This window comes from Pipistrellus hanaki (assembly GCF_964339955.1).
Source record: "Pipistrellus hanaki genome assembly, chromosome: 3".
Taxonomy (NCBI): Eukaryota; Metazoa; Chordata; class Mammalia; order Chiroptera; family Vespertilionidae; genus Pipistrellus; species Pipistrellus hanaki.
Window position 1 is genome coordinate 134,361,960 of NC_140505.1, and position 14,964 is coordinate 134,376,923.

Below are 14,964 nucleotides of genomic sequence, written 5' to 3' on the forward strand. Positions count from 1 at the left end.
AAGTCTTGACAGAGCCTGAGTCTGAGGATTTAGCTGAGCTTTGAGTCACATACACATGTGCAGTTTTAATTACAAAGTCAATCTATTTTCCTTCCACTTAAACCAGTTGAATTAGGTTTTTCTCACTTGCTATTCAATCTTGACAAATATAAGAAAGAGGATGGTTATCTTTTTTTTTTTTTTTTAAAGGAATGCTTATTTTATTCTATTTCCATTTATCCTCATCTGAGAATATTTTTTCCATTGATTTTTATAGAGTGGAAGGGTAGTAGGGAGGGAGGGAGAAGAGAAACATTGATGTGAGACATATCCATTGGTTTTCCCAGGGGGTGGAGGATGGGGGAGGCTGTGTGTGGGGAATCGAGCCTTCAACTGAGGCACGTGCTCTTAATTGGGATTGAACCCTCATTCTTCAGTCCACAGGCTGATGTTCTAACCACTGAGCAAATCAGCTAGGGCAGGACGGTTATCTATTTTTGCAGTCATTACATTTTTGGTAGTTGTTTTCATTGCTAATTAGTAATACTTAATATCCTTACTATTAAAAAAAAAAAAAAAAAAAAGATTGTCTGACTGGTGGGCTCAGTGGTTGAGCCTTGACCCATGAACCAAGAGGTCACTGTTTCAATTCCGTCAAGGCATATATCCAGGTGGTGGGGTTCAGTAGGGGGCATGCAGGAGGCAGCCAATCAATGTTTCTTTCTATTTTTCTCTTTCTAAAAAAATTAATAAAAATATATTTAAAGGGAAAAAAAAGCCCTAGCCAGTTTGACTCAGTGAATAGAGCGTCAGCCCATGGACTGAAGGGTTGTGGGTTCGATTCCAGTCAAAGGCATGTACCTTGGTTGCAGGCTGGATACCCAGCTCAGTCTGGGTGCATGTCGGAGGCAACCAATCAATGTGTCCCCTCTCCTACTTCTCCCCTTACCTTTCACTTTCTCCAAAAAAAAAAATCAATGGAAAATATCCTCAGATGAGGATTAACCAAAAAAAAAAAAAAAAAAAAAAAAAAAAAAAAGACCATATGCTTTCTGGTACATAAGCAATTTTTATTAAAGAATGTGTAACTTGGTGCTGAAGACTGATTTGATAGATAAATCCTGTTATCCTCTTAAAATATGCAATCCATAGTGTAGATTGTCAAATTACTAATTCTGGGTTTCAGCAATACAATTATTACACAGAAAATATTTATTTCCTAAGTACTTTAAATGTTATGTTTTGCCTGAGATTACCAAAATGAGTATTTTATAAATCAAAATTTAACACAAGTCATTATTATAATATTAAATTTCTTCTCTCCAATAAAATAAATTTCTCTTGGTAATTCTAGTTGTATGACATAATTTTATTTTGGAAACTTAAAAACTATGCAAAAATAAAACTGTCAAAACAGCAGTTTTCAGAAATGATTTTGGCAATGAAATCGTTGGTTTAAATGGCAATGAAGCCATTTGAGTTTTCACAGAAATGAAAGCTGTGAGAATGTGAATCTGGGAATGTGAGCAGCCTTCCTGTGGCTCTCAGGAAAAAGCCCGCTGGAGGGAAGGAGAAAGCAGATAAAAGCAGATCTGAGCGAACTGAAGGGACCATAAATGAGAAGTAATATTTTATTAGCCTATGCTATATAAATATATATATAGATTTATATGTTAAAAATCATACAAAAACCCCCCACAAATTATAATAGTAAATCATGTGTGTGTTCACTTGTGGAATATACAATTATCACACTCAGGAAAAATGGCAGTTAATTTATTAATAACAAATTCTACATATTGATGAATGTCTTGGCTTTATTTCCAGAGTAAAACCTAAAATAATTTACTCTCTAGTTTTTTTTGTTGTTGTTGTTAATTCTTACCTGAGGATATTTTTTCCATTCACTTTTAGAGAGAATGGAAGGGAGGAGGAGAGACACAGAGAGAAAAACATTAATGTGAGAGAGGCACATTGATTGGCTGCCTCCTGCACTGTGCCCCAACCAGGGCTGGAATGGAGCCCACAACTGAGGTATGTGTCCTTGACCAGATCAAACCTGGGACCCTTCAGTCCACAGGCCATGCTCTTACCACAGACCCAAACCGGCCAAGGCATTTACTTTTAACTTATTTTACTTTAAATCTTTTTTTGTAGTAACAGAATTCATATCTGAAAAAAAAAATATATATATATATATTTAGTTCTGCTGCTAAATTAAATCCATATGAACATTTGAAATGATGTAAGTTGAAAATTATTACTTCTCACTTTATTTTTTTTTAAATATATTTTATTGATTTTTTTACAGAGAGGAAGAGAGAGGGATAGTTAGAAACATCCATGAGAGAGAAATATCGACCAGCTGCCTCTTGCACGCCCCTTACTGGGGATGTGCCCACAACCAAGGTACATGCCCTTGACCGGAATTGAACCCAGGACCTTTCAGTCCCCAGGCCAATGCTCTATCCACTGAGCCAAACTGGTTTCGGCTACTTCTCACCTTTTGAGTAATATGAATACTCTTTAAAAATGGGGATATATTAAACTTCTTGAGTGCCTATTTTTTTAGAATTCTAGTTACTCTTATCTATATACCACTATTTGTGATCTGGCAATATGGAAATTAAGGCAAAAGACACCAAGGGCCTAACCTGGTTTCCAACATTGCACAGAATTCCAAGCAATCTTAAAAAAATGTATGTCCTCACATAGGTCTGGCAAAATTATTTATACATTATACTAGTAATTAATTTTTATATCACCACAAAGACAAAAATCACAAATCAAAGCATATGCTTTAATAACATATAATAAAACAAACAACAATGATAAGCTACACTCAAGTATTTGTGATTTTAGTTAATTAATATTCCAAACACCAAATTGCAAAAAAGGAAATATATACTCACCGAGAAAGACTACAAGAAATAGGCATGTCTCCACTCCAGTCGATTGGTCCATTTTCTGCTTTCTGTACTCCAGATATTGCACCAGAAGGCTTTCCAGTAATTATTTTATACCTAGGGAGGAATAAAAGCAGAATAAAATAAGCAGTTCATTATTACATAGCCTATCAATGGGCTTTGCAATAGTATTTCCCTCAGGTGCATCTATAATGAGGTACTAGATGAAATTTTGTGTTTGAGTTCACAGGATCCATGAAACAATCAAAATACTTTAAATCTGACTGACTGAAGTAGAATAGTAGTTGTATGGCTATTTTATATATGCCATAACTAATTTTCATTTGGGATCTCAGAATGCCATGTAACAATATCTTGATGCTCACAACAAAATATTAATTTTTCCATCTGAAAAAAATTGAGCAAACACAAAAGTTATGTTACAGAATGTTTCTAGATCACCATATTAGCCCAAAACACAGTCAACTGGACTATGAAATCCCTGCAGAACAAACAACAGCATTCTGTAAAAAAAAATAATTATACCTAGCACAGTACCCAAAAGATTCTTTGCATACAGAGATAGGAATATGTGTGTATATAAAATTAAAAGTGAAATTTAATTTTTATGTCTTAAAAAATATATTTTTATTGATTTTAGAGAGAGGGAGGGAGAGGGATAGAGAAATAGAAATACTGATCGGTTACCTCCTGCACATCCCCCACTAGAGATGAAGCCCCACTGGCCGGGCTAAAAGCCAAATTTAATTTGATTCTTGATGAAGGTGATAAAAATAAAGTTAAACTGAAGAAAAAGCTGGATGTCCCAGGTTGCAGGTTTGATCTCTGGTCAGGGTGCATATAGGAGGCAACAGATCCATGTTTCTCTCCCTCCCTCTCCTCTCTCAAATCAATAATAAACACTTATTTTTTATTTTTTTAAGTAAAGCCAGCACAACTAATTTGGACTGCTTGCTGCTTTCTCAGCAGATGCAGTCAGGATTTCTGCCTTAAGAGATTTTTCAGGAAAGATGGAAAAATAAGTTGCATTCACATAAGAATGATCTGATTGTGGACAAATAAGTAGAGACGTGAGATTAGTGTAAGAAAAGAGAAGGAAATACAATGAATGGTAGAATTCTTAAGGGAATGCTTACAAATTCTTGAAAAAGCTTAATGAATTTTGGTAAGCTCCATAAATAAACACATTTATAACACATAAATGAGATATAAAGGGACTAATACTGCTATAATGTGACATAGCAGAGCCATTATTTCTACTTCAGGTACCTCTGAACGTTTATTAGCATGAGTGTTGCTAAAAAGTTGAAATACTTTACAAATAAAGAAAGAAATTCTTCTAACAGTGTATCTATCCACACGGTAGTCAGACAAAATCATTAGGTATTCCCAATTACTTATGAGTTTTATTTTTTCTTTATCAGGGAGTGCCACAGTTTTATTTAATCCATTTTTGGGGCAGCGAGAAATGTTGATATTTCTTTAAAACTATCTCTGACAATAAAAGCATGATTAACTGTTAGGCACAATTTTATGTTTTTTGTGTTAAAGTGATGGTCAATGAAACACTGAAATGGAAAAAGAATTCAAATCAGTTCAGGGTAAGAACTGTGTTTCTTTTAGATCTGGTAATGATTAGAGTACACAGATTACTAATTTTTTTTTCAGTTATATGAAGGAAAAACCCTAATAAGTGCATAAAAAGAAGTAAATAGTGTACTGAAAGAAAATCCAAAAAGCAGTATATTTTTAATGATGGACTGGATATCATTTATACTCTATTGTATATAAGATATTTAAAGACAATATAAAAAATTATGCCTATAAATTTTGTAAGGCTGCAAATAGCTTACTAGTAAATCCAGAAATGATGGCTAAATCATTTTTCACTAGCATACACCTCTAATATTTGATGACATAAAATAATATAAAGATACATTTTAAAAATTATCTTTACATTTAGATGGAGAAATCACTTACATCACCTCCTTATTCCTACGTGGCCCTTCAAATGGCCTAAATGGCAGTGACCCAGTAGCTGCATGGTAAAAAGTTACCCCGATGCTCCAAAGATCAACTGTTGCTCCATATTTCTTCTGATGATCTTTTCTTAGCACTGCCCTCTCATACATATCAGGATGCTTAAAAAAAGAAAGAAAAAACTAACTTGTGTTCTATGATAATACATTACACAAAAAATAGGTATTCAATAATGCTTAGAAATTTTACTATATTTTCCTAATAACTTCTCTCTAAAAGACTGTTTCAAGTCTTCCTCTCCTCAAACTTCTAACCCTACCTCATTTGACCCTCAATTTTCATGACCTCATTGCATTCGTCAATGAGGACATGGAAGTAATCAGAGGACCAACTCTCTTTTACACCTTTTACCAAATACCAACCTACCTATACTCTCCATCTAATTTCCAGTTACAATGGAACTGCTCTTACCAAAGACTAACTTTTCCATCTGCACTGTGGAGCCATCATGGTTAGACTTTATTCTTATTCTTTTTTTTTTTTTCTTTCTTTCTTTTCTTTTTTTTTTTTTTTTTTAAAGAATTTAAGCCCTAGCTGGTTTGGCTCGGTGGATAGAGCATCCGCTTGCGGACTAAAGGTCCTGGGTTCAATTCTGGTCAGTAGGGGCATGTAGGAGGCAGGTGATCAATAGTTCTCTCTCATCATTGATGTTTCTCTCTCTCTCCCTCTCCCTTCCTCTCTGAAATCAATAAAAATATATTTTTAAAAATAAAAAGCTAATAATGTCTACAGTTAAAATATTAAATTCCTTTTTAAAAATATATTTTAATTGATTTCAGAGAGGAAGAGAAGGGAGAGATACTAACATCAATGAGAGAGAATCATTGATCGGCTGCTTCCTGCACACCCCACACTGGGGATCGAGCCTGCAACCCAGGCATGTATGATTGACCGGAGTCAAACCAGGGACTCTATCCACTGAGCCAAACTGGTTAGGGCCACAGACTGTATTCTTGTTACAAAATTAAAACAGCAGAATCCAACTGTAAAAAGTCACAGATTCTAAGACTTTTGAGAGAAAACTCAGAGCCACGAAAAATTAGTAATAGCTACATATAAATTTCCCGATTATGTGTTAAATGTACTTACTTTTAATATTTTCTTAAAAGAGCAAAAGACATTATTTTCTTATGTGTTCAAATGGTTACCAATCCCACACAAACACACCTATATAAATAGAGCTTTTCTAGCTTTCTACACTTTCAAATTAGACATTTTCAAAGGCATTTCATTTTTTGTGTATATGTTTCTAACAATGGTCCTCTCTGTCTTTCAATACCTAGTTTCCCAAATAGATTATTCTGCTTCAGAATTATAATGAATTTTGCTCTACAGGGAATATGATTATAACAAGCTTGTACTATATTAGCTATTCTGATCCAAAAAAGGAAGCCTTTACCACCTAGGTGCTTCTGGAGTGAACAGATAGCTTTCCTTTTACTAAAAATCCATCGCATTAGTAAAATTAAACAATTTAAGAGTGTTATAAAACTTGTAAGAATTTTTAACAGAAAAATGAAAGCATCCTTAGAAACAAATCTCTGATTTCCTCAATACACACCATATTCATCAGATTAGAAAATTTTAATCTTTGTCCTAAAAGTTACAAAACACATTGTATAGTAATTGGTTGACTACCCATATTTACAATATATTCAGCATCTTTAAATAACATTAGTAAGGCATGACTTACCAAATATTCTTCTGTGCCATACAAAGAAACAAACTGCTCATCATCTTCTAATTCTCTAGCTGCACCAAAATCGGTGAGTTTGTATACAGATTGTCCATCTTCCCCTATAACACGCATGATATTTCCTGGCTTGATATCACGGTGCACTATGCCGTTTTCTCGAAGATGATTCATTCCACCCACTTCAACAATAAATATAAAACAAAGGAAATAATAATAATATATTTGTCTATGTTTATATCTGTGCATGTCAAATTCATCAATATAATTCATTCGTATTCACTCAATGTAAGTTTTTCTGTAAGTCAGCCCCATGTCATTTTAGTCAAAGAATAGGTGGTAGTAGTATTTTGTTATCTCATGCTTGAGTTATAAAAGGCTTCAGAATGATAAGGATCAGTTTAAGAAAGAGTCCAGACTCCCTTTAGTGCCATCAGAGAAATGGGAAAAAATGATCTTTAAGCATATAACTTCCCGAATTACTTTTGGTTTTAAATCTGGGCAATCTGCCTAAACTTTAGAATAAAGATTTCCTGCACTGCAGAAGAAACCATCAACAAAACAAAAGTGCAGCCAACCGAATGGGATTAGACATTTTAAACAATACCTCCAATAAAAGGCTAAAATCCAAAATATATAAAGAACTCACACAACTCAACCACCAAAAAACAATCTGATTAAAAAATGGGCAGACGGCCCTGGCTGGGGGGCTGTTTGGTTGCTGCAGGTTTGATTCCTGATCAGGGCTCATAGCTAGGTTTCGGGTTTGATTCCGTCTGGGAATATATAGGAGGCAACCGATGAATGTTTCTCTCTCTCCCTTCCTTCCTCTCTCTTTGAAATCAATAAAAACATATCCTCGGGTGAGGAACTGAAAAAAGGGCAGAGGCCTAAACAGATAGCTGGCCAACCAATATATGAAAAGATGCTCAACTTCACTGCTTATAAGGGAAATGCAAATCAAAATCACGATGAGATGCCACCTCACACCTGTTAGAATGGCTATCATCAATAAGACAAGAAATAACAAGTATTGGAAAGGATGTGGAGAAAAGAGAATCCTCCCACACTGCTCATGGGAATGTAAAATAGTATAGCTACTATGAAAACAGGATAAAGTCTGCAAAAAAAAAAAATAAATAAATAAATAAAATAAAAAATAAAAAATTAAGAGTAGAGCTACCATATGACCTAGCAATCCATCTTCTAAGTATCTACCCCCAAACTTTGAAAACACTTATTTCATAAATATATATGTACCTCTATGTTTATTATAGTATTATTGCACATAGCTGAGACTTGGAAACAATCTAAGTGTCCCTCTATGAATGATTAAATAAAGCAGTTATAAATATATGAAATGGATTATTACTTAGCCATAAAACAATGATGAAATACTGCCATTTTGTGACAACATGGATGGATCTTAAGAGTACCATAAGTGAAATAAGTCAGGTGGAAAAGGACAAGAACCATATGATTTTATGCATATGTGGGATATAAAACAGTGAACAAATAAAACAAACTCATAGACACAGCTAATAGAAGGCTGGATTCCAAAGGGAAAGGGAGGTAAGGGGAGGATGAAGAGGGCAAAGAGGGTCAAATATATGATGATGAAAGGAGACTAGTCCAGATGGTGAGCACACAGCAATATACAGTGATGTGCTACAGAATTATATACCCAAAACTTACTTATTTTTAAATTTTTTTCTTATATTTTACTTCTACCTGAAACTTGTTTGATGTTATTAGCCAGCTATCCCAATAAGTTAAAATGAAAATAGATTCCCAAAAAAGATCAATCTTTCACTACAGTTTCACATATCTTTATCTTAGAGAAATAATTCCACAAAAAAGTAAATTGGACTCACTACATAAAATAGTAAAAAGTATTAGAAAGAGACTCAAGGTGTCACACTTGTAGCCATAAAAAGATATTGCTCATATATTTTTCTAATATGGTCTTATTCCTTTTTTTGATAAGAGTAAAGGTGGCTATATTGCTGAAATTAAGTTGTTTTGGTGGACAAGCAGTGTCACTGAGCGATAGTTTGAAATATTTGACAGCAGATAGATAATGTCCAAATATAACATGAACATAAGTTTGGGGTATCATTTAATTATGAAAACTCAGGGCCACCAGTATACCTAGGAAGGCATCAATCATCTGTAACTTCTATTTGATTAAACAGGCTGTAGTGTATATTGTTTCTCTCTTATTTTATCCTCCTCTAAATGGTTGTCTCCACACTGCGTTCAGTGTCAAGTTCAATTCCCACTAGCCCTGGCCGGTGTGGCTCAGTTGGTTGGAGCATCGTCTTGTACACCAAAAGGTGGGGGGTTTGATTCCCGCTCAAGGAACATAGTGAAGTTGTGGGTTCAATCCCTGGTCAGGGTTCCTGAGGGAGGCAACCGATCAATGTTTCCCTCTCTCTTCTTTTAAAATCAGTTAAAAGGAAAAAAAATTCCCACTAATTTTATACTTTTATTTATTTATTTTATTACTGAGCTTTTCCCACTCAAATATTGATTCATTTCTTTCCAAGATATTACTCCTTTTGGTTGTCATATTTTTTTAATAACAGCTTTATTGAATGAAATTCACATATCATAAAATTCATCCTTTTTAAAATACACAATTCAGTGGCTTTTAATATAGCCACAGCCACAGAGTGTGTAACCATCACCATTAATTTCAGAACATTTTCATTATGCCAAAAAGAGATCCCAAAACCATTACTCACTTCTCAACTATGCCCTCCCTTCAAACCGCTGGCAACCACTAATCTGCTGTTTCTATGGATTTGGCCTATTTTGGATAGTTCATGTAAATAAAATCATATAAATATTGTGGCCTGCTGTGTCTGGCTTCTTTCACTTAGCATAACTTTTCAAGGCACAGCTTACTAAAACATGTATCACTACTGCATTTCTTTCTTTTTAAAAATGATTTCAGAGAGAGGAAGGAGGGAGGAGGAAGTGAGAGGAGGGAGGGAGGGAAAGAGAGAGAGACAGACAGACAGACAAATGGCTGCCTCCCACACAAGCCCTGACTGGGAATCCAACACATAACCTTCTGGTGTAAGGGACGATGCTTCAAACAAATTAGCCACACTGGGCAGGGCTGCATTTCTTTTTATAAACAAATAATATTCCATTGTATGGATATACCACATTTTGCTTATCTATTTATCAAATGGTTGTTTCCATTTTTTGGCTATTATGAATATTGGTGAACAAGTTTTTGTGTGGATATGTTTTTAATTCTTTTAGGTAAACACATAGCAATGAAATTGTTAAGTCATATAGTAATTCTACGTTCAACTTTTTGAGAAACTGCTGGACTGTTTTCCCAAGTGGCTGTGCCATTTTACAACCCCACTAGCAGTATATAAAGGTCCCAAATTCTGCACATCTTCACCACCACTTGTTTTGTGGTCTTTTTTATTTTAGCCATCTTAGTGGATATGAAGTGGTAATTTGGGGGGATTTTGATTTTCATTTTCCTAATGACTAGTTATCATGAGCATCTTTTTATGAGCTTGTTTGCTTGTTCTATATCATCTTTGGAAACATGTCTATCAAATTCTTTGCCCATTTTTAAACTGGATTATTTGACTTTTTTTATTGTTGAGTTGTTAGGGTAAAAATTCCTTACCAGATAAAAGATTTGCAAATATTTGCTCTCATTCTATGGGTTGTCTTTTCATTTACTTGATGTAGTCATTTGAAACACTAAAGTTTTTTATATTGATAAAGTCCTATTCATCTATTTTTTTTTCTTTTTGTATCATATCTAAGAAAGCATGGCATAAAAGTCCATAGTTTTTAATGCAAAAAAAATTTGTCATCAAATTATATATATAAATATACATAAAATCATATAAACAAAAAAACATACCCACATCTCGCAAAACAATTAAAAATTCAGACTCTGGTAGTCCATAGGCATTAGATGGCTCTTCTAAAACAGTGTATAAACTCCCGCATGGACAAAATTCCATAATAAGTACTTTATGTCTTGTTGTTGTCTGCAAAAAATAAATCACTGATTGAAACTCAATATAAAAACTGTTTTTACTATATGACAGTACTTAATTTGATTTTATTTAAATGTGGGATTTGCTACAATGAAGGTACTTTGAATTACTTTACCTGGAATTTGTTAAATATTTGTTGACTGCACATATATAAGAATTAACATCTTATAAATTCCTATTAAAATAGAATTTGTTTTTGAAGACAATCAAGCCACAGTGAAAGCTGGCTAAATCTGAATTAGAGAATTATTGCTCTGATGTTAGAATGGTTCTTTTAAAGTTATCTTTAATTTCTTATACATAATAGTACATGTAGGACATTAGCTCTTTTAACAAACCTCTTAAAACACTTGAAGTTTTTCTCATGAAGAAAACTTTTACTTCAAAGAATGAAGTTCTAGCTTTAAAAAAAGTGGCAGAATAGCTGATCAGTACCTCTTCCAGCAAACCTCTAATCTGCTCATTTTCATCTGAGCTGCTGATTTGTTTTAAACCTTGATTCGAATGTATCATTGACTATAAGATATATCAATTTAATAACAGCTGTGCAGAGAGAAAGAAATATTATCTAATTTCGTAAACACATTGATTATAAGATATATGCTATTTCAGAAACTTAAAAATGTAAAAGAGGCTTAAAACCCAATATTTATTTTCAATTTTTAAGTTCTTTCTTTTATAATTTTTCTACATAGCTCCAAAATACTTTTATAAAACATTTTAAATTTCTCTACTATTGAGTAGTTTATAAGAGAAAAATTTTTATTTATTTTTAAAGAATTTTTTATTTTTCAATTACTGTTTGCATACAGTATTATATTAGTTTCAGGTGTACAATTCAATTAGACATTTATATAACTTACAAAGTGATCACCCTGATAAATCTTGTACCCATCTGACACCATTATACATAATTGTTACAATACTAGTAGCCCCGAGTACGAATACGCGCGCCAATAGATCGCTGCCGGCCTCCTGTGCTCTCAGCCCGATGCCCCACTCTCCTGTAGCTCTCCCTTTCCCCCATTATAGCTTGCTGCTCTGCCCCCTCCTGGAGCTCCAGGCTGTCCGCTTGTAGTTTGCTGCCCCACTTTCCTGCAGATCCCTGGTCTGGTCCTTATGTAGTTGGTTGTTACGCCTCAGGGCGTAACAGATAATTAGCATATTCCTCTCTTATTATATAGGATTATTGACTATATTCCCTATCCTGTACATCCCCGTGACTACTGTGTAACTACCTATGTGTACTTCTTAATCCCTTCACCTTTTTCAGCCATTTCCCCAACCCCATTTCTTATCTGGCAACAATCAAAATGTTCTCTGTTTCAAGAGAGAAATAATTTTTTAAAATTTGTTTTTAAATAATAAACTATGCTGATTGTTGAAAATTTGAAAAATATCCGTAATTCTATAACCCAGAGATAATTATGTTGATATTTTATGCATTTTCTGTCTTTCATCTATGCATCAAATCATATTATAGATACCTAACACTATATATCATACTGTATATATATCAAGATCATACTGTATATGTATTTTAGTCCTGATTTTCTAACCATAACAAGATACATAAAAGAGTTCCCAGGTGATTAAAGCTTTGGTAAATATCTTTTTTCTTCATTATTGCTTATTTGCTGTGTAGTAAAGAATTAACCAAAAGAGGTCTGACCTTTGTCCTTGGCTACTCACCAGGCCTCTGGAATGTCCTGTCTGCTATTAGTTGTCTTTGTTTCTCTGGAGGCTTTGGCCATACGACAACCTAACAATGTGATTTACGGTGGCGGTTTTAGGTCATGCATATCCTTTCGAACTTCCAGAGGAAATAGAGACTAACGTATTAGTCTGAATCTTTGGGAAGGCCTGGAGAGTAAAGGTCAGCCATGCAGAGAGAAGGTGATTGAGCTCCAACTAAAATTTTGAATACCAAAGGCTCAGGTGAGCTTCTAAGGTTGGCAATATTCTGTGCATCCTGTCAACTTAATGTGTTCCTGAGGACAAGGAGGAGACACATTGAAGGCCTCCCATATTCCACCCTATGAATCCCTTGTTTTGGCTAGTTCTAATTTGTATTCTTTTGCTACAATAAAACTCTAATTGTAAGTATAGAGCTTTTCTGAGTTCTGTGTCATTTAACACTAACAAATTACCAAATCCGAGGACAGCCATGGGAAGCCCCGTATTTGTAGCCAGCTGGTCTGAAGTGAAGATAGTCCTGGGGGTGCCTGAACATGAAGCTTGTGTCTGAATGAGCATAATCCTGTGGGCACTGTTTTCACTGACTGTGCAGTTTGTCAAACTCTCGGTAGCTGGTGTCCAAAGTCTTGAACAGATTTGGAAGACTGGAAGGTTATGTTTTCAACCTTGAGTGTGCCTAACTCCGAGTAACTCTCCATCAGACATTCTAACCTACTGAACCTTTTTTTTAATTATAACCAGGGCAGCAATGAACATCTTTGTGCATAAAATTATAATTTAATTTTTAATTACTTTTTAAGAAGTAATGGCAAAAAATAAAACGACTATTATAAGGAGTATAAACCTCTAAATTGTTTTTCAAAAGGTGTAATTTATTGACTACCCATGTATACAGGGATTAAAATAGATTTCTATTTCCATTATTTCTAGATAATTATCCTAATAACATCCTTATTTTCACTGTTTCCCCCTAATCAATTCTATCTTTTATAATGGACTTCACATATTAGTCCCTGGATTCTTAAGATTTTTATTCCTTTACAAAACCACCTTACTATTGTCTGACTTTCTCTTTATTCCCTTTAGAATTATGTTAATTTAACTTAGTTTCTTTCTTTTTATTATTTTAGTAATATGGTAACAATATTCTATACTCTTTTACTTTTTATACTACTTTTCCTGATTCCATAATACTTCATTTCCATTGTTACAGCTAATCAAGAACCTTTCTTTTTTAATTTTTATCTTTATCTTTTAAATTAATATTTTGAATCCTCACCTGAGGAAGGGAGAGAGAGAAACATGGGCGAGAGAGAGAAACATTAATCGGTTGCCTTCTGTACATGCCCCAATTGGGGATTGAACCCGAAACCTAGGTATGTGCCCTGACTGGGAATCAAACCAGCACCCTTTCGGAACATGGGACGATGCTCAACCAACTGAGCCACTTCAGCCGGGCTATTCAAGAATCTTTGAGAATAGAATATTGAATTGTATCAACTCTATTATAATTTGCACCATTAAAAAACCCCCAAACATGCCTATAAAACATTATTAGGCTATTTCTTCTAAATTATAACAACTATAATAAACATGAGAAGATTAACTAAAACTTGAGTACTTACCTCCTCTTCAATAGCAAATAATTTGACAATATTTTTGTGATTGAGTTTTTTTAACACTTCAAATTCTCTCATTTGAACATCTACTGGACGAAGGAAGCTTATGTTATTAAACACTTTGATAGCATATAAGTCACCAGTTTTCTAAAAAAAAAAAAAAAAGAGAGAGAGAAAGGTCTTACTTATTTATAATATTATAAAGAAGATAAAAAGGTACCATTAGAACTAGCTATAGCAAACCTAAATATTTTTAAACATAGGTAGGGCTCCGGATTTTTTTTAAAGCTATACTAAGTCAATCAATTGTTCAATATTTCTTTCAAATTATATGCTTTGGAAAGTAGAAAAGACTACTTTCTTTCATATTAAACGCTTCCCTTATGATACATGTGGCAAAGATAGGCATTTATATATCAGAAAATAAGAGCTCTGACAGTACCAAATGTGAAAGTACATTTTAGATAAGAAACAGAAAGTGAAACAAGAGTTTGATCAGGGCTTAATAATTTTAACTTAATTAAACCAGGGGAAAAAAGATTGAAAACTATAGTCCACATATGAAATTTTTAGTAAGAATCTCAAAGTAATGCAATTAACTTTTAAGAAATATTCCCTAGCTACAATAATGTGTGTGTATAAGAGTGTGCAGAAGTAGGAGTTGGAGAGTAAGGTTAAAGTAGACTATCCTCACTGGATTCCACCACTGCTGCCTCTGATAATTTTCTGCAACTTTACCTTTGAGTAGGGAAGATTGTTGGCTTCACACATCACCTCCAGAGGATCAAACACATTTCCTTTTCCTGCCTATGTAGCACCCTGCTCTCACTATATGGCTTGCTATACAGTAGATCACACAGAGTTATAATGCACAGCTATACTTGAGAGGGAATCTTAGAAATACAAAACAAATGCTGAATTTTAGATAAACATTACATTCTCAAGTTCTTCATATTAACCTTACT

At 34.0% G+C, this 14,964-nt stretch overlaps 1 protein-coding gene across 1 annotated transcript in view; it reads right to left on the reverse strand.

Moving 5' to 3' along the window:
- TBK1 (TANK binding kinase 1) overlaps positions 1–14,964 on the reverse strand; it is a 53,534-nt gene that overhangs the window by 30,962 nt on the left and 7,608 nt on the right. The window contains exons 3-7 of the mRNA XM_084877588.1: positions 14,006–14,146; positions 10,544–10,673; positions 6,640–6,821; positions 4,887–5,047; positions 2,892–3,002 (exon numbers count right to left, since the gene is read on the reverse strand). Of these exons, the coding sequence (XP_084733714.1) occupies positions 2,892–3,002; positions 4,887–5,047; positions 6,640–6,821; positions 10,544–10,673; positions 14,006–14,146 (725 nt within the window). The remainder of the gene's footprint in view (positions 1–2,891; positions 3,003–4,886; positions 5,048–6,639; positions 6,822–10,543; positions 10,674–14,005; positions 14,147–14,964) is intronic.